Source organism: Mustela putorius, unplaced genomic scaffold (genome assembly GCF_011764305.1).
Source record: "Mustela putorius furo isolate JIRA1106 unplaced genomic scaffold, ASM1176430v1.1 tig00003858_pilon_pilon_pilon, whole genome shotgun sequence".
Taxonomy (NCBI): domain Eukaryota; kingdom Metazoa; phylum Chordata; class Mammalia; order Carnivora; family Mustelidae; genus Mustela; species Mustela putorius.
In genome coordinates, this window is record NW_025422010.1 from 2,235,579 (window position 1) to 2,263,246 (window position 27,668).

Below are 27,668 nucleotides of genomic sequence, written 5' to 3' on the forward strand. Positions count from 1 at the left end.
TGGTATGCAAGAGCGGAGCTGAGCTCCAACCTACCCCCCGCTACTCCCCCCGCCCCGCACCCTTATGCTTCCTGTCCTCGCGGCCCTGCCCATCATGCCACTGGTCTAAGGGAGCCCTGTGTCCCTCCTCTGCCTGTCTCCAGGGCCCATCTACTAGCTGCCATTCCCACTGCCTGGGTCTTGGCTTAGGGGTGGACTTGCTGGGTAACCAAGCCTCGGTGTCCCCATCTATAAAGACAAGATAGTGGCACTACCTACATCTCATGGGTTGCAAGGATTCCATGAGCTGTCATGTGTAGTGGAGTCCCCAAAAGTAGCAGGTTGGCAGTGCTGTGTGCCTGCCCCAGCCTAGCCCCTCTGGTACATCGTGTCAGCAAGTGTGATGGCTTAACGATCTCGTCCCCCAGTCCCTCTGCCCTAGGAGGAAGTCTGCACTCTGCACCTGGCCCAGCCTGGCCCTCTGCTGGCACACAGCACCTGCCTGATGCCCACGCTGGCTCACACCTCCCTCTGCTCGGAAGGCCGCCGAGCAAGCACCTCCTCCAATGTCACTTCCTCTGCCTTTCTCCCACTGTCAGCTCCCCCGCTCCCAGATTCTGGGATATCAGCCCTAGGAGGAGTAGGGGTTTTATTCAGGCCAGAGGGTCTCAAAGAGCACGTGCACAAAAGTGACTGCAGTGGTGTGGCTCAGGCAGGTCCTGAGACTTGCTGGAGGAGACCAGCCTAGGCAGGGCTGGGCAGGGATGGGGGGCAGGGGGTAGGGGTGGGTCAAGAGGACATAGGGTAGGCTTGGGAAGGCTGGGCTGGGCAGTGACCCTGTGTATGGAAAAGAATGTGAGGGGACCACAGAGGGAAGCCCCTACTGCAAAATGGCCCTCAACCGGTATGTTTTCAAAGGACGATGAAGGCACTGAAGCCAAAGGCCTGTGGGCAGGAGGAACAATGACAGCAGGTGAGGTTCCAAAAGGGAGGCCAAAGGTGATGAGGCTTACTTACATATGGCTGGAACAAACCCACCCCTGTCCCTTGCTCCTCATGATCCTTCCCCATCTAGCCAGCCCTACCCAAAACCCACCGTGAGCTCTGGGCGCCCACAGCTTTCGTGGGCTCACCTTCCCCAGGAACCTGGGTACACATCAATAGGGGGCCTCTCTAATGGCTTGAAGGAAGACAAAATGGGCTATAAGGTGACAAAGACCCAGTAAGAGAGTACCTCACCACCTGGAGGCCTCAGAGCAAGGTAGAGGCAAAGGACTCCACCCCCTGAATGAGGGGGCAGAGGCACAGAACACAGTCTGCCAATGCCCATAGCAGATATCACTAATGGAGCAGAGAGAGCCTGGATGTGGCTGGTGATTTCCCAACAAGGCAGCTAAAGGAGCCGGTCATGGAAAGGGACAGACCAGGGCTTGGACTCCAGCCTCACCACATGCGTAGCTGTGTGATCTTGGTTCACTCCCTGGGCTTCTGCACACCGTTCAAAGGGTGCAGATGGAACTGATCTCTGCAGGGTCCAACCCCCACCCCCCGCCACTGAAGAAACACACCCCACAAATGCCCCTTCAGTGCCGTCCTCTCCCAGTACCCAGAGCAAGCACATCAGCCAGGGAGTGGCCTATGAACAGGGCCTGAAAAAAGGGTCACAAGCTCTGCTGTCCAACAGGGGAAGCCAGGTCAGCCTGGTGGGCAGAGGATAGAAAAGGGCTTTTGATTTTGACAGCCTAGGGCACCTGCTGGTGTCAACTTCCCCATCTGTACAATGGGGATAATAATAGCATCTAAGCCACTCACACATGCTGTGGAGGATCAAAGGCGGAACCCCAAATAAAGCCCCCAGGGAGAGCCTGTAAATGGGGCCAGTTCTGCCATTTGCTGCCGTGGGCCAGGCTGGGCACAGATGCTCTGGGCCTGTGGCAACAGTGGCAGCCTCCACTGTTGCTGTGCTCTGCCTCAGGGTCCCCAGCCCCTGGGTGGAGCCAGGCAGAGATTGTCTACCATAGACAGGTGGCCCAACCCAGTCAGTCATGCCCACACAGGCCCGGTGTCCACACAAGCCCAAGGTGCAGTCATGGCCCCCAGGGGTGGTCCTGGCCTCTACCATTGCCCAGCCCCTGACTCCAGCCCCTATCAACCTGGAATCCCAGCACCGCCGGCTAGGGCAGAGCTAGATGCCCATGTTCCCCTGGCCACTGCCACACCATCCTCCCTACCCAATAAATGAATCATGCGGGCAACACTCTTGCTTGGGAGCAGCTGGGCCGATCCCAGTGTAAGAGCCAACCTGTGCCTGGCTTTCTGCTCTCCTTCCCTCATGTGCAGCTGCAGGCTACCACCCACGGGCTTCAGCACCAGACAGTGAGGCTCACAGTCTTCCTCCAAAACGGACGGGTTATGGAACCTTACTTCCTGGCACCTCCATGAAATGGGCCTGTGGACACTCGACCTCCCTGGCCCAGGGCCTGGTGCACAGCAGGTTTAACAACAGGCCAACACATTCCTTGAGGTGTGGGCACAGGGACAGAGGGGGAACATGAACTGGTCACAACTGGTCCTGAGAGCAGCAAAGGTGACGTGGGTGGACTGACTGCAGGAAAGGTGTGGGTCTGTTGCCAACAGGGGGGGCTTCCTATTCCAACATTCCCTGGCCCTGACCAGAGAGGACGGGCGGGACTCTGCACTGGAGTACCCCACAGGCCGGCACACCCCTCACGGACGCTCCTCGGGCTCGTTTACTGCTGAGAGGCAGGACGACTCTGCTGCTGTCAGGAGTGGTATAGGATATAATTAACTGGGTGGAGACCAACACCCCATCCCTGGGTCGTGCCTTGGTCTTCCCTGATTTCTGCCTATTGCAAAAGGCCCCGAACTTGGGGCTGACATCTGGGGTGGGTGTCAGTGACTCAGCTCCAGGGGCAGGTCTAAGTGAGGCCAAGAGCTGCCCACAGGCCCACTAGGCACTGTGCCTCTCGAGAACTAGGAGGGGGCACGTAGTGGGAAAGAAGGGCCAAGTCAAGCCCTGCAGCAGGAGGCAGATGTCCTGGGCACAGACCCCAGGACCTGGCCAGGGTTCACTTGAGCCAGGATGGGGCCTGCCGTCCCTCACTCTGGGGCTACTTGGTTCCCAGCTAACCCTGTCCCAGGGAACTCTCGAGGGTGGGAAGAATTCAGTCTTTAAGCATGCCACTCCTGCTGGGCCCTGTGCCAGGGGACTGTGCCTGGGGTGGAGGGGAAGTGACAGAGACACTGTTCTGGATGAGGTCCCTGCTTGGGAGTGCCTGGTGTACTGGGCTCCAGAGCCTGTGTGCTACATAGCACCACTGGCCTCCATCTGGAGCCCTGGCTCCCTCCCGAGGGCCAGGGCACTGTCTCAGGCCCGGCCGTGCATTAGACTTGGAGGCTGGGCTACCCACCAGGAGGCAGGCACTTTGTGCCTGCCACTCCCTAATACCTGGCATCTGCTCACTGGGTGGGTGGAGAGGACTCCCCCAAGATCACACAGCCAACTGGCAGCAAGTTAGAGTAGAAGGGGTATGACTGATTCCTGCCGATAAAGATGGGGTACAGGGCATTGAGAGGCCGTCCTTCTTTTCCCCCCAGCTCTGGTGAGTGGCTCTCCCCTGAGCTGGCTGCCCAGCCTGTGGAAGCTCTTCCTTTCCCAATCAGGGCCCTCAACGAGCACTCAGGTTCCAGAGCTGGAGACCACACAACACAATCCCTCGAAGAACAAAGATGGCTCCTGGTGACTGTGTCTCCCAGTACTTTCGGCAACATGGACTCAGGACAAACGGAACCACAGAGCCGCTGCCTGGTAGCAGCGCACACTAGAGCCGGAGCAGTCAGAGGCATTAGCCATGAGTATAGGAAGGGGCCCGGCCTTCCCAATCAGCCCACAGATTGGCCAAAGTGAAAGTCATTTGTGGTTCTGGGTGCCAGGAAGGGTGGAGAGGGGGCTGGTGAGAGGGAATCTGGATGGGATCTGCAGAACCGCCTGGCTTCTGACATGTGGAGGCACTGGTTTTGGAGGGCCCGTGACCTTGTCCTGGAGACCTGCACAAGTGAGGAGAGAGACCGGGGAAGGCTATGTCTTTGTACCAGAGGAGAACAGGAAGCTATTGCTCCTCAGGGAAGAGGGCAGGTCGATAAGCTGGAGGACAGACAGCAGAGCACTATGCAGCACTGACCAAGGAGGGAGCACGACCTGCACCGAGAGGCACCAAAGGTCATGCTGGGCCATGCAGAAAGAGGCCCATGTGTTGGGTAGAGAGGGCCCCACATGTCAGGCTACCCCACTCCAGCCGGGCCAGGCCCTGAGCCTCTGGAGGGCTCCAGCCCCATGAGAGATGGGGCTCCCACTGCTGGCTCTAGCGACGCCCCTTCTGATACCAGCACTGCCCTTCTGCAGCACCACTGGGATCCACAGTTAAGCCCCAAAGCCCCATGCAGGCTGACTCCTGATCCTAAGTGTGAGTTGTGTGATGTGCCAAGCATGTGCTGGGTGAGGGCTTCCATCTGCCAATTGTGACCACCCTGCCGACAGGCGGCCCCATGCCCTATGTGGGGCCTGGGAAGGGGTGGAGTGACCAGGAGCCAAGCCCATCTGAGTCCAAAGTTTGTGCCCTTCTCAGTGGCCCCAGGGTCTGGGGACCTGCCCTGGGGGCTTCTGGCTATGGGCTGCTCACCTGAGCTACAAGCAGACCCCCACATGAGGCAGAAGTGGCACCGTGACAAGGTAGCCAAGTCCCAGCAAGCTAGCACCTCCCCTCCATTCCCTCAAACTCGAGCCACAGCCGTTACCCACCCCACGCAGTCTCGGACGCAGGAAGCCGTGCTAGTTGGGCCCTCAGCTTCCTTTGCTTCTTTCACAGTGGCTGGAAACTGGGTTGAAACAAGAAAAAACCCTGCCTGCTAAAATAAGCAAACATTTTGGGAAAGTAAAGAGAGCCATCTCTGGCTTGGTTACTATGGGAACATTTCTGAAGCAACTATAAGAGGGAGAGAAGTTCACTCTGGACAGAGCAGCCAGCTCCAGCCTCTGCAGGCCCACCTTCCCAGGAGTGCACACACCAGGACAGGAAGCTGTAGAAGCTTCTGGGCACTCGGAGACAAGCCCTCAGGATCTACAGTGTACTTAGAGCCTGCTTTCCTAGCACCTTCGCCCAGAGAGGGACAGTTCCCTGCACCCTCCCTCCCTGGCAGCCCACTCAGGGCTGGCACTGGCTTGGAAGGGTCTGTATGCGCACGTACCCAATGTCCACTCTGGCCCCAGGCCTCCCTGTCTTCCCTGCTCTGTTCTGCACAGTTGGCCTGGGGAACCACCTCTGAATCACACAGCCACAGGCCTCCGCCTGTCCCGACTGATGCAGTGAAAGAAAAGGCACCAGGGCTCAGGCCAGGCCCTGGCGGAGCAGGGAGGGCTGCAGGACCTCAACCAATCCCCAACCACTCTGGCTCGGTTTTGGCAGAGACCAGACCATTCCATCCGGTGGGAGAGGCTGAGGTAATGGGGCCCTCAGCTGGGGCTCCAGCCTGCTCTGGAGCACGAGCCATGGCCCAGGAGCTCCAACCTTGCTCGGCAGATGGCCCGCAAGCAGGGATTTTCCACAGCAGAGGTAGGGGGTGGGCTGGGAACTATTCCCTCACAGTCAAGCTATGGAACAGTGGGACTGGAGATGTGCCAAGTTCATTCCTCTCTCTCTCACATGCTCATCCAATCACACTGCTGCACCCTGCTACATGCTGCATTTACGCGGCTGTGGGTCCCCAGCCAGCTGTGTAGCAGGCCTGCTAAACCCCCCATGCAGGAGCTCCCACGAGGAGAGCTGCCATCAAAGGCCCAGGTCACACTCACCGGCCCTTCAGCACCCAGCCCTTTGTCTGGCTCTTCACCCAGCACCGCCTCAGCCATGGCCCAGCCTTGACGAGCTCCCCCAAGGGGACCTCTCTGTCTCTTGGCTCTTTCCTGGCTGAGGAAAACCCGTGCTGCAGTGGGAAGCCTGCCTCCAACACACCCAAACTCCTTAAGAGTCCACCGACTCTCCCACATGCCCTGTGGCATCGTACAGAGGCCCTACATGGAGGGACCCGCGTGTGGGGCTCAGCCGCAAGCTGTCAAGCATCCTGGGGCAGGGGCGCCACAGCAGCCAGCACTGGCTAGACCATGAGGACATGCTGGGAGACTGGCTGTTAAGGGAGAAAGCATGAATGTAATCGGTCCACAAACACTGAGCACCTCTCTGGGCTAGACCAGAAGAGCTAGGGACTCGAGGAACACGGCCCCGAGACAGGGACAGGCAGGCCCGCGGCAGCCTCCTTATGAGCACAAAGCCGGGCCCCATATCTGTGCCCACTCAAGGAGACTGTGGCCCCTGCACGGCACAAAACTGGGTGGCAGCTTCAGAAGTTAGATGGTCTGTGCTCCTTTTCAGGGAAACTTCTCTCAGACTCAATGTCAGGGGAAAATAAAACAAAACAAAAGACCTAGGTTGCTGAAAAGCACGTGTGTGTGTGCACATACCACTTTTCACAGCTGCAAAAGAACCTGTTTGATTTTATACACACACACCTGAGACAAGAGAAGAGCCCAACCACACATAGAAGCACCTCTGAGAAGGCCACGGCACCTGGGCTCTGCTGTGTGTCTGGACTGTTGGCAGTGACAGTGGGGCCCTAGGAAACTCCCACAATTTTCAGAAATTGGCACTAATAAATAACAGGAGGGTCCCCTAGCCCGGGTCTTTGAGGATGGTGAGGGGGGCTGTACAGATAATCTCTTGGGTGGCACAGGTGGCTAGGACAGAGGGGGTTTTGAGGGATGGCCAATCAAGGTGCCTAGCGCCCCCGGCTCTCACTCTCCCTGCACCTCCTCACAAGGGCCAGCAGCCCCATGCCTTTGCCCCTATGCCAGGCCAAAGCAGTAACCCCAAAGCACAAGAGAAAGGAGAAGAGCCAGCTTGCTCCTCCCCACCTACAGCCCCAGTTGTCAGAGCCACAGCCCCATCACAAAAGAGTCAGTTGAGGGGGCTCTAAATGCTCCTCTGGAAACTTGGCAGGAAACCATTTGCTCACACTTGGTCAAATCTGCCAGACAAGTTCGTGTACCGAAAGCATGCAGAGTCAGCACTCTCTGGGTATGGAGAAAGTGTCCACCCTGAGGTCCTCCTGCAGCAAAGGCAAGGACAGGTGGGGTGGGCTCAGCAAGGGCGATCCTGTCACCAAGCAGCTGGGAGCCCCTGTCCCTTGGTACTTCACAAGTGGGGGTGCAAGCGTTTGGCCTCTGTCCAGAGGGTAACATTTTGGGCTAGAGAAGCATGAGGAGCCGCAACCCACCTCCAAAGAGAAGAGTCGAGAGGGTGGGTGGCTAAGACTTGGGCAGGAGAGGGCATGAGGGTGATGACATAGCAGCTTACTGGGAAGCATGGAGAAATGAATAGCTGACATGGCAGAGGTAAGACTAGCCACATCATCCAGGCCAGGCTGGGTGGCCCATGTCTGCAGGGGCTTCTGGTGACGGGGAGGTGTTGCCCAGGTGCCAGGCTCACCCAGAGCTCTGCCTGCCTTCTCTCCCATGGGCACAGCCCGACTGCCCTTCTGCAGAACTCATTTTCCGGAAGGCTCCAGAAACCAAGGAGCTGCTATGGGGAGTGAGCCCCATGGGGAAAGGGCCTGGAGCACCCATCCGCCAGCTCAGATGTGCCCTGGGTTTACAGGCATCTGAGATGCTGGTCTCCTAAACTCTGTCATTAGGAAGTGTAAGCATGCCAACCCACAAGGAAGCCCCAGAGGCTGGCTCTCTCCTTCCGGCATTACTATATAGTCTCTGAAGGCAAATACCAACAATGGGACAGGGAAGAGGGAAGGAAGCTGTTTTCTTGGAACACCTACCATGTGCCAGGTCCTCATTTAGGGTCATTACCCCATCATATAACTTGATCCCTGTGATTACTCTTCAAGGCAGATAGTTAACGGTAGCTCATTTGATAAAGGAGCTCAGGAAAACTAGCTAGCTGCCTGGCTTTAGCTTCAATTTAGCAACTGCAGGGAAAAAAAAGGCTTGCACAGCACTGACAAAGAGCCCATTTCATTAATAGGTGGAGTTCTTCTAAATCAAAAAGAAAAAGATCAACAACCTAGTAAGAAAATTAACAAGAGTAGAAACGGCACAGAAGAAATTAAAACTGCTAATGTGATATCCTGGGCAATCCCACTAATAATAAATGAAACATGATAGCATTTCTCACCTACCAAAGAGTAAACATATAACAGTTAAATAATACAGAGTGTAGAAGAGGTCTGAAAGAAATGAATCTATGTTTGGGAAGGATCTTTGGAGGGTACTGTCTTCTAAAACTTGAAAGGCACCACAAACCCACTGACCACAGAATTGTTTCTAGAAATTTATCCCATGAATGGATTTCCACATAGCAAAGATGTATGTACAAAACACGGAAATAACAAGACCAGGAACCACCTACATGCCTATCAGTAGGTAGGGTATGGGGAGGTAAATTGTGGTACAGCCATATGTTGGGAATGCTATGCAACTATTAAAAAGACAGAACTGGTTCTTAAACACTCTCTAAGATATGTTTTTAAGTGAAAAAAAAAAACAAAAAGCAAAAAACAAAGGTCAAAAGCACGTGGACTTTGTCCTTTGTGTACATGTCTGTGCCCTGGATTACAAACAGGCAGACACCCTCTGGAAGGACACACAACAGGGTGAAGAATGGTGGCTGCAGCCTGGCCATCTGGGTAGAAGGGAACTCCTCTTCCTCTGCAAGCCCTTGGTACTGTGTAGATTGGTTACAGATTACATCTACTGCTTGTCTATAAAATACTCAGAGAGAGCGAGAGAGACTGGGCTGGCAAATGCCGAGCTCCTAGGCTCCACAGCCCCTGCCTAGCCATTAGAAGGTCAGAGCCTGAGAGAGAAGAGCCATGGACCCAGACACCTCACCGCCTGGCTGGCTCTCAGTAGGGAAGCCCCCACTGCCATGTGCCTCAAGAACCAGCGTTTGACACACCTCCTCCAGACCCACACACCTCCTTAGCTCCTGTCCAAGCCAACCCCACCCTTCAGTTTTCTCACGTGTAACAGGGTATCAGGGAATACAGAGAAGACACCAAAGCTCAGAGGGACTGGGTAACTTGCCAAAGCCACCCAGCTCGGAGCTGGTTGTGCTGGGAGGAGAGGATGAGGACTTGCTGGTGGAGCAGAGTAAGGGGCCAGCTGTGTAGGACAGAGCAAGTGAGAGAGGGATGGGCCTGGGTGGGGTGGCCAGGAAGGGTAGATGTGGGCTTTATGGGGCCCCAGGGATGGAAAGCAGATGGGCCTTGGAGACAGGGCAAGGGGTGGGTCTTTACCCTACCCAGAATATCAAGGCTGGAAGGGTGCTGAAAGCCCAGCTCTGGCCAAACTTGGTTTTTAAGCAGTAGAGCTGGCTTCGGTCAGAATTTCCCAAGTGCCCAAGACCACACAGGGGCACAAAGAGCTGCTCCAGGAGGAGACCCTGGGCCTGGAGCCCCTTCACCGCTGCCTGCTGCGGCCCCAGAATATCTGGGGCTCCAGAGAACACACTGAACCCATCCACACCTCTCCCTGCAGATGGGCAAGCCAGCGCCAAGAGGGGGCAGTGACTTGCCAGAAGTCGCTCGGCAGGCACGGCCCCACTCCTGAGTCTGGCACACTCTCGACTGCGCCACCCTGCCCGCCCTCCAAGGATGCCGCAAAGCCGTGGTCTTGGGAGCGCCCGCCCAGGGGGGCCATTTGCACACCTCCGGCGCAAGGCAGTGCAGCAAGCAGCCTCGGAAATCAAGAAGGCAAAGTACTCACGTTGAAGAAATTGGTCTTGTTCCTCTCACAGAAGAGCCCCTGTGCCGGCATGTGCTGCAGTTGTTGCCACGGGATACCGCTGCCTAGCAACACGTCGCGGGCCCACTGGAGGTTCTGGGGAAACAAGAAGTAGGTTGGAAGTGAGTGTGTGGGCAGCTCGCGGCGCCCACGGGGAAGGGAAGCAGTCCCCTCCTTCCTGGCTGCGTTGGCAGGGCGGCGATGAGCAGTGGCTCCTGCAGACACGGATCCCACAGCTCCAGGGAGCTCTGGCTGCGGGCTTTGATCATCTGGCTGTGGGGTACATTTCCGGCACTGGTTTCCTGCCTAGCACAGCTGACTTAGGGAGAGTGTGGCCTCATATTGCCCAAGAAGGGTGCAGATAGGGACCCCTCACCTGGACTGGCCTTGAAAAGCTGCTACATGGACTCAGTTCCCTGCCTTCTCTCAGGGGGACCCCTGCTGGCCCAAAGGGGCAACCCTGACTTGTCAGGGTGTCAGCAGTACTCATCACAGCTAGCAATACAGCCACCTTAGGCTTGGAAGAGCTGGTCCCTGTAGGATGCCAGAGGCCTAAGTGCCTGGGAGGGGACAGGAGTTCCACCCATAGTGCTCAGGCCAGTTCTCTCTGGGCAGTAGTACCCCTGGACTCCAGGCCCAGGGGCCTGGTAAGGTTGGAATAAGAGCCTGCTAGCCCAGGTGGGACTCCAGGAAACTGAGATGCTGGGTATGGGCCTGGCGGCTTTGGCCTTCTCTGGGGCCTTCTCACTGACTCAGAGGGCAGGCCCTCCCCACAGGCTGCCTGGCCTGCCCCCTTCCCCTCTCAGGTCTTTCCCACGCTAGGACCATCTCATCTCAGTACCTGGGACACAGCTGTCTTACAAGGGAGAAGCCAGGAGGGGGCAGGAGCTGGGACCCGGACCTGGACTGCCCATCATCAGACCCTCCTATTTTCCACAGCACCAGTCCACCCCCAGCCAAGCAGTACTCCTCCCCCACCCCCATACAGGTCCCTTCCTTGGCTCTCTCACCCCTGGTGTCAGGTCTTTATCACCTCGAGTCCCAATTGCTTAATGCCTTCTCACGTCTCAGCCTGCAAGCCGTCTCACCTGCTCCCACTGGGCTCAGTATTGGTCAGGCTGAACTTATGAAATAGTCCCCCCAGTCACAACTTCTGGCAGAACTGCAAAGCCCAGCTCCCTGGCTTGCTGGGTGGGGGCCTCTGCTGGCCTGCTGCATCAGAGCCTCTGCTCCTGCCTCTGCAGAGGGACATGCCCCAGGGGCTGTGTTAGGGCTGAGGGCTGCTCTGCACCCAGGACCAGGCCAGACCCCGCAGCTGCGATGGGGTGGGATACAGAACTGAGGAACCCTCTGGAATGGAGACAGGTGAAGTTTCAAGCACGCATCTCCTGGATGACACACTCACAGCAGACGAAGCTAGCTCTTCTGTGGAAGCCTGAGGGAGATCATCTCCTGGGGAAAGCCTGGATGATTAAGCCTGGCAGTGACTCCAAGGCCATGTCCTATGGGGACGTGGCCTGGCTCTGAGACTGGCTGAAGGCTGAGGCCTCGTCAAGTCAAGGCTGCCCTTGCCCAGCACGGCTGCAGCCCAGTCTGGTCTGAGCAGGTTCAATGTGGAGCTGGGGACTAGAGGGCCATGGGCAGCCCAACACACAGAACAGCAGGGCCAACCCCTGCTGGACTCGAGAGGGCACATGCTGTCCACAGCCCTCTGCACAGTGGACCCCTCTAATCCTGCACTTAGGAAGCTTGCTTTTTTGCTCAGAGCCCTCCTTGAGCCCAGACACCTGCTCAGACACATCTGGCATGCTAAGATCAGGAGCAGACTGAGACTCTGCCTCTCTCACAGACTCCAATCAGAACAGCAAGGCAAGCCCAGAGTAGGAATCACACCAAGGGCCGCGTGGAGGCTGCTCTCGCTAAGGCGCAGTGGCTGTCAGGGAGGGGCAGCCACAGCTACAGTCTCCTGAGACATGACTTTGCCATGACTCTCAGGCCTTTCTAGGGCTTCAGGGGCTGATGCCACAGCCATTCATGGTGAATGACGAGGCTTCCTGAAGGCCAAGGCACCTCTTCTCTGCCCCCATATGGGGGAGGCAGAAACAGGCAGAGGGGTTACCTAGGCAGCAACAGTCCCTGACCCTCAGCACAGGCCCTTGACCAGGAACACAGGGGCCTCTCTGCCCTATACATAGGAAGAAGAGCGAACTATTCAGTCTCAGCCTTTAGCTTATGAGTTCCAATGAGCCAGGGGGATCAACTTGTAGTTCATATTGCAATGTCCAGAGCAGGGCCGAGCACAGCAGTATGGCTCAGAGGTCCCGCCTCCCAGACCAGTTCATTAGGAAGCCTCCTGAGGCTGGTTACAAGCCTGGCCTGATACTTCTGCCAGGAGAGGGAGGGTCAATGGACAAATGGAGTGTGGAGCAGGGAAACGGTGGGTCAGGTGTGCTTTATTTCAAGGAATAAGATCCAACTCAGATTAGTTCAAGTTTCTCAGGGTTCCTCAGGGCTCTGGGACATAGAACCCAAAGAGAAGATAAAGCTTCAGACCTCCAGCAGGCAGGGCAACTGCCTAGGAAGCCCAAAACACAACCTCTCACAACCTCTATCAGTACTCAGCCACAATCCCTTCGTCTCAGTGCCACTTGGTTCAAAGTCTCTCCCAAGTGAGATGTGAGAGGCTGCCGGTTTAACCAGCCATGAAGGGGACCCTCACAGAAAGGGACATGAGACAGAAGACCCCGATACCTGCACTTCAAACATGACAGGTGAGTCCACCTGACCATGATCATGGAGACTGGGCACAAAGGGGACTCACCTATGGTTCAGTCTAAGTAAGTCAGTGAGGCTCCTCAGGGAGATGACACCTGAGCTACAGTTTGCACCCAGCTGTTAACAGAGCTGGAGTCATGACATGAAAGACCCTTCTGGGGTTCCTTTGGGATTTAAGGGAAGTGCCCAGTTAGCAGCAGTTTGAGAAGTGTGGGGAAATAAGACTTGAAGAAGCATCTCTGTGGTGGCTATGATTTTCATAAGAACATCAAGAAAATAAAATACAACAAAGACTTCCAGGCGGCTTGGGGGATGCATGAGAGAGATGGCACCAGGGCCAGGGTGGAGAGAGTGGGGGACCCTGCTTCCCTGAGCCAGGCATCTCATTCTAGACCCCAAGGCGGCAGGACAGGAACACACATCCCTGGAGGGCTTGTTTCTGCCAGAAGCTGCTCTGCAGCTTCTCCCATAACACCTGCATTGAGACAGCCCTCCCAACTGAACAGTCAGGCAGAAGGTGGAGGACCAGGGAGGGAGGAGGCTGGAGGAGAGGTCCCAGCACTCCTAGAGACCTGAAAACCAGCCACTTGACAACTGAGTACAGAAAGCAGAGGCCTGCCAAACCCGATCAAGACTGTCAATTAGCCTCCTGCAGACTTGGCCCCTGCACACCAGCAGAGAACAAGGCTCCTCAGCTGTCTCCCAGGCCCGCGAGAGAGAGCCGATCGATGGCTAAGGCACACAGCGTCCAGAAGGCTCACGGGAGACCTCAGCTAATTTTTCTCTGAGGCCCCGGATGGGAGCTGAGACAAGGAAATCTGCCCAGAGAACTGACAAGTGCCAGGCGGGGGGTGGGGGGGTGGCAGGGGGAGCTGCCCCACCAAGGCACACCTATACTGCAGAGTCTGCCCTGCAGCTGCACGCTGCGGGGTGGCGAGAGGCATGATGCCACCTGGGCTGGGCCCAGCACATGACTCCTCATCCTCAGTATCGCCGGTTTACCAACAAGGAAACTGAGACTCAGGGAGTCCAAGAATTGGTTCGAGCCCCCCAAGCCAGGAAGCGGCAGAGCTAGGCTTGCATTCTGGTCCAGACCCGAGGGACTCCAAGGCTTGGGCTCTTACCCTGCACTCCCACCCCAGGGTGGGCAAGTCATTTTACAAATCTACCTGGGGTCATGTTATGTGCAGCTCCAAGGTACCTCAGGCCTTGAGCAACCTGCCACCATGCCACTGGCCTGGAGCCTCAGCTTACCGTCACCCCTGGAAATGGGAGAAACTTCATGGAGCCACTTGCCAGATAACAGCACCAATCTTCCTGGGATCTGTAGGCCCCCTGAGCTTAGTGCACAGACCCTCCTCTGACAGAAGGCAAAACACACTGAAGGCCCAAATGGGGCAGATGGAGGGCGAGTCCTGATGAGAGATGGGGAAAAAAATCTCCAGAAGCACATGGCACCTCAACGTCCTGCACTGTCTGGCACCTGGATACCTCTATCTTGCCATAAGGCCAAGAGACTCTCCTGACTCATCTGCTTCAAGGCCTCAGCTCCTTGAGAGTGAGAGCCAGTCCATAACTCGTTTACCCACACACATGCAGGTTCCCTTCCTTCCCTTCCCTCTCCCATCATGCATAGCCCTGCAGCCATACCTGCCTCTGTCCCCACCTTGGTCCCTACAGGTCTCTCTGCCTAGTGTCATCTCACCCCACTCCCACCTGCCCCAAATACAGTCTTCACAGCCCCATGGCCACCTTAAATAGCCTCTTCTGCTGACCCTCCAATGGCTTTGTTGTCTGCACCCTCTTGTGTGTCAGTCCCATGAGGGCAGGGACACCATCTGACTTCTTCACCGATGGCTCCTCAGGGGCTAGGCCTAGATGGGGTCCACAGAAGGAATGTGATAGATATTTGGGAAGAGTGAAAGGGTGAGCTTATGGGTCAGTTGGAGGAGCTGAGACAAGAGAGTACCAATTGTGCATGGTAGGGTGGGCAGCATAGCAGGAGCACTGGGGCAGAGCCAGCACCCTGGGCTCCTTTACCCAAGGAAGCTGTTGGGAAGCTCATATGCTGGGCGAACTAGAACATGAAGTCCATCTTTCAAGATACCCTTCTCTTCTTTCTTCAAAACAGTAATTCAGAAGCCCTAGATTGGCCTGATAGTTCTTCACAAGGGCCCACAGTGCCACACTCTGAAGCACTATTGAAGGAACAGACGAACAAATGCCTGGCAGCCTGGGGGTCATATAACTAACCTTTTGGGGCCTCAGTTGCCCACATGGAGGATGAGACTGGCAGTGACTATCAGGCCTCTCTTAGGGTCAGCTGAAGAATGCTAGAGGTAGCAGATGGAAAGCAACTGTCCACAAATGCACCAAGCTCCTCACCTGCACCTTGGGGAGAACACCCCAGCCCATGCAATCCATTCCCCCTGCCAAGCCGGGCCTTCCCGTATTTTCTCCAAGGACCTGGCCTTGCCCCTGGATTAGGCAAAGTGTGCCACTTCTTCCCCTCTGTCCCTACAGGTCTTCCCCTCTACCCTCCCCTCTGCTTCCCCTCTGCCCTCCCCACCTTGCCTAGTTCCCTCACCTGCTTCAGGCCTTTGCTTAGAGAGGCCTTCCCAGACCTCCCTGCCTAAAGAGCCACACTCCCCCACTGCACCCCCTTACCAGCATCATCTTTCTCCCAGATGCATCACTAACCACCATCAGGTGTGTTTCTACTCTCCATTCCCTCTGTGCGCACTCAAGGGGAGGGGCTTCGCTGTGCATACCACTGTATCCCTGCCCTTAGGCAAGGGCCTCGCATGTGACAATGCAGGAGACAGCTGTTGAATGAATGAACCTGCAGAGATGCACATAGGACAGTACTAAAATACAGGGGTTTGGCCTTGTCATGGTCTATGAGATGACGAGGTGGTAGTGATTTCTTCCAAACTGAGTATGATTTATAATGGGTGCTGCCAGCAGAGTATTCAACCCATTCAGACTGCTGGGATCCATACCTCTCCTCCTCCTGAGAGAGAACAAGGAAGACAGTGGGCCCTTATGGGGGCCATTTGTCCCTCCTCCCCAAAGGCACAGCAAAATCTTCAAACCATGTTGCAGAAAGACTTTGAAATGCATAATAGAGATTCTGAAATTGAGACAAATCTCAAATTTCCTTTTGCAAATCCCATTTAAAAAAACAAACAAACCAACCAAAAAAAACCTGGCTAGCTAGGATAAGCAGCATCCCAGGGATTCTACATGGGGAGCCTGGGGCCTGGAATCATTTTGTGCATACAGAAAGGGAGAAGGGACTGAGGGAATGGTGGGGCACACCCTGCTCTTTGGCTGGCACGCCCTCATTGTGCCCGGTCCTGCCGTCTGACCTGGAACGTGCGGCTTACCACCTGCTCCTGGGACACTGTGTGTATGCAGCAGGGTCTCCTGGGGTGGCTGTGTCACAGCCTGGAAGGTCAATCCCTTCACAGCCATCCAGTCAGACCATGCATGGCCCTCCTCACAGGCTTTCATTTAATCTGACTCTGCAGGGTCTGGACATGAACTGGTAGCACAGGCAGGTGGGAAACTACCCACAATGGATGGGTGAGGGGCACGTGCTCACAGCCCGGCTGGCCAGTCTCTTGCCCAAGCTCACACCAGAGCATAGGCTGACTCTGAAGTCAAAGTTCAGCAGCTTCTCCAGAGATCACAGGCGGCAGCAGCACAGTCAAGATTCTCCTGGCAGGAGGCAGCTTCTCACCAAACAAGTCCTACACAGACACTGGGGCTGGGCTCACCCTACACAGGTTCTGGGCCACAGAAGTTGGTCTGATGGGGCTGGAACGGCCAGGCTGCTATCCCACTGGCTGCCACGTTGACAGGGCCTTGTCATCTACCATTGGGAGGAGGCACTGCAACAGGGCTCAGCCAGGACACTAAGGCAGCTTCCTTTGAGAGGACAGTTGGACAGGGACAAAGGCCCACCAGAGCTGGTCTAGAGCACTGCTCAGAGCCAGTGGCTGCTGCTCCCATCAGAGAGGTGTGCACGTGGGGCTTGTGAGTCAGGCTCTGTGCTCATCATTGGTATGAATGTCTCCCAGCTGGGAAAGCACTATGAACTCACTTTTCCTCACAATAAAACTTAAAGCCTACAGCAGAGATGCTGTTATGCCCACCTGACAACTTAGGAAACTTGTCACAGACTGGAACTAGAAGCCAGCTGTCTAACTGACTGAGCCTGAGTGAGGTTCCGGGAGCTGTTTGGAGGGGTGGCTCAGGCTCCAGCAGGCATACCGGGAAGGGAACAAGTGCTGGGAGGGGGACACACTCTAATCACAGGGTCTGGGGAAGGGCCAGGCCTATGATCAGGGCAGGCTGAATAGCTCCTTGCCCATCTCATACTTGCCCACTCTCTACATACGGCCTTGAGGTTGGTTTAACCTCAGAATGATACCCCACAGGTCCTTCCTGCCTCCCCAGGCCCTCAAGACCTCTGACCACATCTCCCCCCACAAAGGAGGCTCCTGAGCAATTCTTACCCAGGTGCCACCTCTCGGTGACTATGTGGATGCTAACTGTCAGAGAGCCCCTCCAGCTCAGAGGGGAAAATCCATATGGCACAAGGTAGGCTTCATCCCGTAGCAGAGTGAGCAAGGCTCACGCTCACCCTGGAGGGTGGGAGGAAAACCTTTTGGTCAAGTGTAGGTTGACTGCAAGCCAAGCCTTGAGTTGGGCACTGGGGACAGATGAGCAGAGCCCCAGCCTGGGACCCAAAGGTCAGCTGTGCACCGAGCCCCAGGACAGTGGCCTCTTCCATAGAAGAGGCCCTTCTCCTCTCCTTTCCTTCCTCACTTGGGATGCCATGCACCCCTGGCTCATTGCCTGCCTCCTGCCACACTGACTGGCAGCTGCCCAATTACCATGAGGCCACTGTGCTCACAGGAGCTGGCATGTCAGCCTTGCTTCTGCTAAAGCTTCAGTGTCCCACACAAGGGCTCTCAGTAAGCCTTTCCTGGCTCAGCCTGAAGTAGCCAGTCAGTAACCATGTGGCTTCAGCAAGAAGCTGGGCATCCAGCCACCCAGCCAGGTGAGGGACGTGAGTTAGAAGGCCTCGGTCTCCCCGACTTGGAAAGTAGAGGCAAAGGAAACATCTGAGCCCCAGGAGCTCCAGGCACTGCCACATCCTCACCAAGGCATTCAAGACAAGCTGCTGTCTCCTCAGAGCCTCAATTTCCCGCTCACCCTGCCTGGGCCAGGTGCTGTGCAAAACAAGACCGAGGAGCTGACCCAGGCCAGGCTGCCTTAGTGCTGCAGTGGAATCTGCTTCTTGACCTTTCTCTTAAGATGTCAAGGGACCTGGGAGGACCAGCAAGAACAGAGAATGGGAAAAACAATCCCCAACTTGAGACCGAGCAATGAGCACAAAACAAAGTAAATTTAGGAAAGGCAGTAATTTCAACAAGAGGGTCCCCAGAGAAAAATTCCTCTGGAAAGCACCAGTGTTTACAAACTCTAACCTTTAAGAAGGGGGCACGTAGCCCTGGTGCCCAACTCCCTTGCCCACAGAACTGCTAGCGAGGGGGTGGTTGCTCACCCCCAGACCCCCAGGAGGAGAGGCTGAAATGTTTGATTCTAGTCAGACTAGTAGGTAGGAAGTGGTAGCTCAGTGTGATTTGGAGTCCCCTTTTCCCAATGGCTAATGGTGTTAAGCACCTTCTCCTGTGCTTATCGGCCATTTGTATATCTCCTTCACAGAAATGTCCACTCAGATCCTTTGCCTACTTTTATGCTGGGTTGTCTTTTAATTATTGAGCTGTAAGAGGTTTTTTTTGTTTTGTTTTGTTTTGTTTTTTAAATATATTCTAAACACAAGTCCCTTATCACAAATAAGTATACCTCAGAAGTACCATGGGTTCAGTTCGGGACCACAATAACGTGAATACCAAAATAAAGGGAATCAAATGAACTTTCTGGTTTCCCAGTGCTTATAAAAGTTGTGTGTATGCTATATTATAGTCTATTAAGTGTGCAATAACATTATGTCTAAAAAAACAATGTATAGACCTTAATTTAAAATTACTTGATTGTTAAAAACTGCTCACCATCATTTTAGTTTCAGCAAGTCATAACCACTGATCATAGATCATTATAATATAATAATAATGACGGGGCACCTGGGTGGCTCAGTGGGTTAAGGCCTCTGCCTTTGGCTCAGGCCATGATCCCAGGGTCCTGGGATCGAGCCCCGCATCGGGCTCTCTACTCAGCAGGGAGCCTGCTTCCCTTCCTTTCTCTCTCTGTTTGCCTCTCTGCCTGTCTCTCTGCCTACTTGTAATCTCTGTCAAATAAATAAATAAAATATTTAAAATATATATATATAATAATAATGAAAAAGTGTGAAATATTGTGAGAACTACTCTGATGTGACACAGAGACACAAAGTGACCAGTTGCTGTTGGTGCTGAAAGACTTGTCCAACAGTGGGTTGCAGCAAACCTTCAATTTGTAGAAAACGTAGTATCTGTGAGGTGTAGTCACATGAAGCACAGTAAAACCAGGTGCACCTGCATGGGATCTGCAAACAATTCTCCCTTGGTATGGACCATCTTTTCATTTCAATACTATCTTTTGAAGCACCAGTTTTTAATTTTCATGGTGTCACATTTCTTATTATGTATTTATTTTGATAAAATAAAATGTGCTTTTGGATGCCCTATCTGAGAAACCACTGCCAGGTCAAACTACACCTATGGTCAAAAATCAGTTGGCCGTAGATGTATGCCTTTGTTTCTGGGCTCCCAGTTCTAGTCCGTTATCCATATACCTACTCCTAGGCTAGAATCAACCACACTGTTTATCTTCAGTTGTGGTACAAAACACGTGGAAATTTACCACCTTACCCATTTTTAAGTGTACAGTTCAGTAGTGTTAAACATATTCACATTGTTGTGCAACAGACCTCTGAACTTTTCCATTTTATGAAATGAATTTATTAAAATTCTATACTGATTAAACAACTCCCCATTCTCTCCCTAGCCCCTAGCAAACACCAATTCCACTTTCTATTGCTCTTATTTTGACTTATTTCCTCGTGTAAGTGAAATCATAGGGTGTTTGATTTTTTTTGTGTGTACCTGGCTTATTTCACTGAGCGTAATGTCCTTAAGGCTCATCCACGTTGTAGCACGTGTCAGAATTCCCTTCCTTTTAAAGCTAAATAATATTCACAGTTTTGATTACTGTGGATCAGTAGCAAATTCTGAAATTGGGAAATATGAATCCTCTAAGTTTGTTCTTTTTCAAGACTATCTGGTTCTAGGAACCAACTTATAACCCACTTTGTCCTAGACCCCTTACAGCAGGAGGTGCTGAAGTTCCCCAGCTGAGCCACAGGAAGTGGGTGGGGGGAACTGGGAAAGGGGTACCCATACCCCAGACTTCTTTATGGATCTCATTAGTGAATTTCAGAAGCCTCACAAAAGAAGGTCCCAATGCCATGTGGTCTCTCTACTGGGCTGTTCACACGGATTCCAACAGACAGGTTTTTCTGAGCATAGACTGACAGTCTAGGTCTCAAAATCCTGGTGGAGACTGTAATCTTGAAAACTGTAGGTGATGTAATAGGTAGACTTAGGGTCCTTATGGCCAACAGCACCTGTGATCTTCCCTAGGGTGAGGAGAGCATTAAGGAGCCCTGCTTCCTCAGGTATCGCTGGCCCTCAGAATAGAATAGCAGGAGGCCTGCCTTGGCAGACCCAGGGGGCAGCCTGTGCACAGCAAAGCCAACCTTGGGCAGGAGCAAGGCCTTAGGCAGGCAGCAAGGGTCCCTCACGGGCAGCTCCAGCCAGCTCCAGTCAGAAGACCTAGTAGACGGGCTAGGAGCCATGGGAGATGCTGACACTGAGGAAATGGGCTCTGATGAGAGGCTCAATGGGAAGGCCCCCAACCCCTCACCCCATCACCTGCGCAAATACCACAAGAAAAGAGCCCTGACATCATCCCCCCGCTCAGCTGGGATCTGAACCCAGGTGAGCCCACATTCAGAGCCCACATTCCCTCTCCTTCCCCTAGAAATCCTGCTGCCAACAGCTAAGCAAATGGTTCCCTGCACCCTAGGGTAGTTTCTCTGCAGAGGCCTGGGGTGTGAAGCCTCTGAACAGAGCAGAGCTTCTTCAGCTGGGAAAACTTGAAAGACCCAAAGGATCTGGAGTCAACCTGCGCAGCCCCTGGGGCCTCTCTAAAGGCAGGGATAATGGATGCTCCAGCCAGCTGGCCACTGAGCCATGAGATGGCAACAGGAAAATGCCATTGCCAAGCCCATAGGCGGATTTTATGAAGAAATGTGCTGCTGTTAAATATACACAGCGGGAAGTGTCTGTTACCAAACAGCTGTGTTTGGAAAGCAGTCACTGCTTGTCGGCTAATGGTTCTACATTAGTCACTGAGAGCACTGGCTGTGTCCCCCAGATCTGTGGACAAACTGACACCCAGGGCCTAGGCAGAACCATGCCCAGCCCCCAGGACAAGGGCCATGCCCCAGACAGGATCAGCCTTAACTCAGGCTCTCAGTGCAGTGAGGTGTTAACAACCTGCCATTCAAGCTGGGTGACACCTGCTGCTCAGCAAATGTCTTTGAATCAAGTCAGCAAAGGAGCCAGTAGAGCTAGTTGGGGTGCACCAGGGCCTAGGGTGTGGTAGCCTGGAGAGCTCTTGAGGCACATCCAGCACCCACAGACAACTGCCAGGTAAGAAAGGGGGTCTTCCTCGGAATCAAGACCAGCATTCCATTTCTCAAAGCCCAGGAACCTAGTCTGGGAATGCAGCTAACAGAAGAGCCAACAGAAACAGAGTGTGATGGCTGTGAGAAGGTTTTCTGGGAAAGAAGCCAAGGCAGCCTCCAGTGATGGCTGGATCCACTGGGGTCCACCCACCCACCAGACCATCAGAGGGTGACCAAGGTGACCTGGGGGACATTCACAGAAATAGCAACAAAATGGCAAACTGAGCACAGATGCTCTAATGGCGGGGGGGAGCAATGGAGCAACTGGGCCGGGATGAGGCTACTTGAGCCAATGCCAGTCTGTCACTCCCCACTGTGGGACCCTGAACCAGGTATCCAGATGTGAATTGGAGAGAGACCAAGACCCCCAGCTCCTGGACCTCAAGTATCCTAAGCTGCAGAAGTGACAGTCAATGGCGTGTGTGCACAAGAACTGGAAAAAATACACATACAAAATAGCTTTTGTTTTAGGGTGGCAGAACAGTGGATATCCCCCTTCTAATTTTTAATTATAGATTAAATTATAGATACTATTTTCCACTTCTAAAAACCTCATCCAGCAAGGGGACAGGCAGGGAAAACGGCAGCCTATGCTTCGCACCGGGTGGGGCCCTTTACATGCATCATCTCCTTCGAGCTTTAAGCCATTCAATAGGGAGGCAGGGGCTGGGGGCTCTGTGGGGCAGCACTGCAACTCAGCTCTCCCTCCATCTAACCCTGCATCTTCACCCCCCTTCCATAGTGGCTGATCCCTCCCTAATAGGCACCTCATACCCCAAATTCTGTCAAAGCGACTGCTTCTGGAGAAGACCACCTGCCACAGTGTGGGGAAGGTATCGGCTCAGCACAGGAAGCTCCAAGTGCTGCTAAGAGCCGACCATAGCTGGAAAAGCTGCATGGCTGCTTGGGTGGAGCATCTGAAGAGAGGGATACCCAAGGCGGCAGAGATCCCGATGATGGATGCTAGTGTCCCTTCCTAAATGGGGCTCTGCTCCTCTCAAAGAAAGAAGAAGGAAAGTTCCCAAAGCAGTACTGGAACATGGTGGGGGGCAGGGGCAGCAGCGGCCATTAGTCCCTGAAGACTGCTGCAGAGAGGGTTTTATTAAAACACAGGTCTACTTGGATTCCGAAGGCCCAGGGCACCAGAGGTTAAGGTCCACCACAAAATGCAGGCTGGCCAGCGAGGGAACTAGGCTCAGACGGTTCAGTGGCAGCCAGGAGAGCCAGATGCCCTGAGGCAGACATCCTATTCTTCCCCAGGCCCACCAATACCAGCTTCCCCTGCTCTGCTCTGACAGAAACCAACCAAGTCACGTGAGAACTTTGCGCAGGCACGACTATGACAGTACTTACCTGTGCCTAGTCCCCAAATAGAATTTGGTCAAGTAACAACTTCCTGTCATGTAACTGGTGCCAAGCCAGCATCCATCCCTCCAGCCAACTGCCCTTCCTGGCTCTTCAGAGGTCTCACAGAGGCTGATGGGGAGGCGGTGGCGGGGGGGGAGTCGTCTCTGGGAGGAAGAAGTTTCTGAGCCTGGACCTTACTGAGTAGGGGAGCCACACAAAATTACAGACTACAGCCAGACTCCAAGGGCTGCCCCTGCTTAACCCCAACACCCTGGCCCTCTCTGGCCCTCACCCACACCAGTTTGGCTTACCCAACACTGCCACATGCCCAGACAATTTGCCTGATTGGGACTCTCTGCCTGTACTCCAACCTGCCCACTGTCCCCTACTCTGCCCATGGCTACCCTACAGGTCTCAGCTTCATGGGTGCCTTCATGGCGCTGCAGCAGCACCCCCACCCCTGTATGTCCCCCATTATCTTCTCCGTAGCATGTGTCACAATGGGACTAGCTTTATTTGCTTGTTTGCATATTTTAAAATCCGCCTGTCCCCTAGAATGGAGCTCAGTGGGGGCAGATGCTGTGACCAAGACACTTTCTCCAGTGCCTCCCAGGTGCATGAGGAAGGAGAAGAGCACAAGTGCCACATTCCCTGCACAGATGCGACATGCCAGCAGAAGCAGTCTGGCCGGGAAGCCCCTAAGAGTGCTGAAGCCTGGGGCACAGCTGTTAAAGAATTGCTACATCATCTGCTTTCCAAAAAGAGCTGGAGGAGGCTGTCAGCACCCAACCCCCATGCAGCAGAGGCTGTGAAGATGGTTCTGGCAGCTGCACTGGGGAGGCAAGCCCAGGGGCAGGATGATGGTATGGAGGCCTCACAAGATGTGTCTGGAGGAGACGGAGACTGCATCAGAGACCTGGGACAGAGGAGGGGGTGCCTCTGTAGGGCATCTGGGGGATGTGCACATGGGGCCACATTGAATGAGAGTCACTACACCAGCCCGCAGGGACAACAGCTCAGCCTTCAGCCTGCAGCCAGTACCTGAGCCTGAGATTCTGCTTCGGGATCCTCAGACCCACTCCTCCCATGATTCCCTGCTGCAACCCACAGTCCTCACCAGCTCTCACCCAGAAAGCTGGAGCACTCTTGGATGGACCCACCCCCTACATCTCTCCTGTCCCATCCCTTCCATGCTCCTCTACAAAGATCCTGAGCAGCTCTACCAACACTCAGATGCTCATGGGCCCATGGAATATCAAAGCCCTCTCCTGCCCCAAGTGGGCCAGCAGCTCACTCACCCGGTGGGTCTTGCTGTAGGTGTAGAGGAAGGCCAGTCGATAGAGGCTCTTATAGTGCTGGGGGAAGCGGCTGAGGCACAGGCGGAAGGAGGCGATGCACTGCTCCGTAAGGAACTGGCGCTGCTCCTCTGCCCCAGCCGGCAGCCCCTGGGGAAAGGCTGCTGGCTCCCCTGGGGGGTCAGCTCTCTTCTTCCCGTCCCACAGGGCAGGTGCAGATGCTGCGGGTTTGAGAGCAATGCAGGCAGAGGCTGGGGGGTCCGCAGCAGGCTTCTGGCTGCCTTGCTCTGTGGCCCGGAAGCCTTCTGTGCTCTCCAAGGACTCCTCAGTTTTCCCTGTGGGTGAGAAGATAAAGAAAGTCACCTCAGTTTAAAAAAAAAAAAGAAAGAAAGAAAGTCACCTCGGTAGTGGTCCAGCAAAAAAGGTGCCTTAGTGAGGTGACTCACTAGGCCTGTGCCCTTGCTAGACAGGTGAGGGACTCAACAGACCCAGCAGTAAGAGGCATGGGGCCTGGTGTTGGCTCTGCCCCTGCCAGCGGAGTCCTCCACAGCCTCCCAGCCTCCTCCTCTGTGAAACAGGATGTCCCGGCTGGCACACAGCAGAGGGGCCCCAAGGCTGCAGAGAGCAGGGGTTGCAAGCAGGGCTCTGGGTCTCCCTCTGAATGGCAGCACAAGGCTGTCCCGCCTCTGAGGCCTGTGCAGGTGCACAGGGAAGCTGCCCACAGAAGGAAGGTGTGGCCACTGCCACCATGGAATGAAACACTCAGGAAAGGTGCACAAAGGACTACACCTGCTCCGCCACTCAGCACCTCAGCCCACAGCCTACCCGACATCCTTCTCCAGGGCTGCTGCTACTACTGTGCATGAACCAAGAGCTTACTCGCAGTAGAGCCCAAGTGGGGGGGGGGGCAGGGGCTGCAGAAGATTGGTGGACCAGGAGGGAGGGATGGAAGGAAGAGGGTAGGGGCAAGCAGCAGGAGTAAGGTGGCTCTTTGGGCACCCAGGAGTCTGTAAGGCCTGCGTGGAGGCCAGAGAAGCAGCCTGGCATCACTCTGAAGCCTGTCTGCCAGAACAGGCTGAGCCCCTTCCTGACCTTAGCCTGATGACCCTTTCCCAACTATAGTGACAGCCAGAAGGCTAGGGCCAGCTGCGGCACAGCAGAGTGGTCAGGGACTAGGGTCCCGAGTTCCCCTAAGCAAAACCATGCAGACCTCAGGTGTACATAAAGCTCTTTCTGCCAAGAAAAGAATCTGACCAAGACAGAGCCAAGCTGCTCAGCACAGCACACAATACCACCTCCCACCAGTACTGCCATTCCTCCTAGCTCCCCTCCTGGCCTCACACCTTGAGACCAACCACTGGGGGAACCTTGCTCCTTATTCCCACCTCTCCGCTGCTGCTCCTTCTGGACATTCCGTCTGTACTCCCTACCCTGCCTCGCCCACTGCTCTCATGTTCAGGACTGCACTTGCTGTGACCTCCTCCTGCAAGCCTCCCTGGCCCCAGGGTGGAGTTTGCGGAGAGCTTTGTGCACCCACCTTTTTGATACCATCCATCCCACTGCATTTATGCACGGATGCCTCCCCCTCCCCCATCACCTAGAGCCTAGCAAAGGCTCTAGTTTAAAGCTGACTGAATGATGGGAAAGCAGGTCACATCTGATCTCAACACTATGCTCTCCTTTCGGGGAGCTCAGGAAACCACGAAGGTCCCACAGGTACCCACTGAGAGCTCGATGACAGCAACCAGGAGTCTGCTCAGGGCTGGTGTCTTACTCACAAATATGCCCAGGGCTGGTGTCTTACTCACAAATATGCCCAATTTCCAGTGTTCAATTCAAGGGATGCATTTCAAATATTGCTCAACAAACACGTTCTGAACAACCAGTCTGGGCCCAGCCCTGTTCTAGACACAAGGGAGATAGGGAAACAGGACAAAGACTCAGGCCTCCCTGGGATTCAAGTAAGATGCAAAGCGTGTGCTCACACACAAAGACACACTTTCTTAAGGAAAGTGAGCAGAGGATCAAGAATTAATCCAAAGAGAGCTCAGATGGCATGTGTGAAGACCTATGAAGAGAGAGGAAAAAACCGCAATGCCAGAATGAGCGAAAAACCTAGCTGCTTGGGATCCAGGTGACCTGAAGAAGCCCTGGAGACATGGGTGACAATTCTCACCTGCAGTGTCCCCTCTTATGGCTAAATGAGCCTCACAGTCCACGTTAGTGGAAGGAAGGGGGTCAGAGATGTCAATAAGCCCACACAGTGCTTCCCAGCCAGGAAGTCCAGTCCTAACCCTGGCAGCATGAAAGCAAGAAGACTTCCTCCTACAGATAAAAGCAATGTTCTGGCCACCCTGGTGCCCACTGCTGGCAAGGAGGACTGGCTTAGAGTACCCACAGTGCACACACCAGGCCCCCTCCCACTCTGGCCACCACCCCCGCACCTGTCTTGAACGTGGCACTCAGGCATGGTCATCAGGCCTCTTCCTGACCAACAAGGGGCAGGCACAGCCATAGGATGGCAGTCCCCGAACGAGCTGCCTAGTAGCTGTCTCAGCATCCTCGACCCCTATCCTGCTCTGGGCCCAGGTGGCAGGGTGGGCCCAAGCTGGGCACCCGTGTCCACTGTCCGGACCACAAGCTGTTGACAAACTCTGCTGTCCTTGGAGTAATATAACAGAGTGCCCTTGTGTTTGGGTAGTGAAATTTGAGCAGCTTTTTCCTCCATTAAAAACAATAAACCTTTACGGTTGCTACATTCACGTTATACATTTTTTTGAAGCTCTGTCTCCTAAGAAGGAGAGCTGTACAGTCTGAACAGTCACCTGTGGAGAAACCTCCTTCCTGGAAGCATCCTGTCACAAACCAAAGTGGAGAAGTAAAGAGGAGAGGCAAGTCCTCAGGAGCTGGTGCCCACTGGATGCCGTGAGAGGCAGGGCATCTGAAAGGACGCGGTTGTCAGAGCCAACCTGACTTCCTCTTGGCACCTGGGGCCTGGCACAAACTTGGGTTCCATTATATCCTGCTGCTCAACAATGCCCATGAAATCTGTGAGTGAGCCCTGTGCCACTGACCAAGACAGAAGCAGCAGGCTGGTGGCAGGGCCGCCCACGAGGGTGTACCCGAAGGGCTGGGGTGTGGAGCACAGTAGGGGCACACACCTAGCCCTGGCCCAAACCATATCCTGGTTTCCCGCAGGGGGCCAAAAGCTGCAGCAGCCCTGGTGGCCAGGTTCCTGACTGCCGGGAGCCCGGAGGAGGGGGTTCAGAGACCACCACTGGCCAGAGCCAGGCCTAAAAATGCACACTGCTCCCTATGCTGTATGCCTGGTGTAGGCTTAGAGCACATTCCCTGCTGCACCTACTCTCCTGACAGAAAGCTCACCAACTTCACTGTGGTTACAGGGAAAAGCTGGGCTTAGAGCAGAGAGCTGCATCCATAGAAGTAAAATGCTTCCCTTCAAGCCTACCAGCTACTGCGGTGACTGGTTCTGCTCAAACTTTCTTTATCAGTGGCAAATCCCTCCACTGTCTGCTTAAACCATTGGCTCAGAATGGAAGGAGGGCAGGGGTAGGATGCCCCCATGTGTCTAGAAAGCCTAGCCCAGGCCAGACTATACCTGACCCTCTCTTGGCTCAGC

The 27,668-nt window shown here is 54.6% G+C and overlaps 1 protein-coding gene across 7 annotated transcripts in view; it reads right to left on the bottom strand.

Moving 5' to 3' along the window:
- The window catches only part of CABIN1 (calcineurin binding protein 1), a 147,660-nt gene that overhangs the window by 35,533 nt on the left and 84,459 nt on the right, over window positions 1-27,668 (bottom strand). For all 7 annotated transcript variants that reach the window (XM_013051282.2, XM_013051280.2, XM_045065244.1 and 4 more), the window contains 2 exons: window positions 24,032-24,363; window positions 9,830-9,943 (listed from right to left, as the gene is read on the bottom strand). In XM_013051282.2, the coding sequence (XP_012906736.2) occupies window positions 9,830-9,943; window positions 24,032-24,363 (446 nt within the window). The remainder of the gene's footprint in view (window positions 1-9,829; window positions 9,944-24,031; window positions 24,364-27,668) is intronic.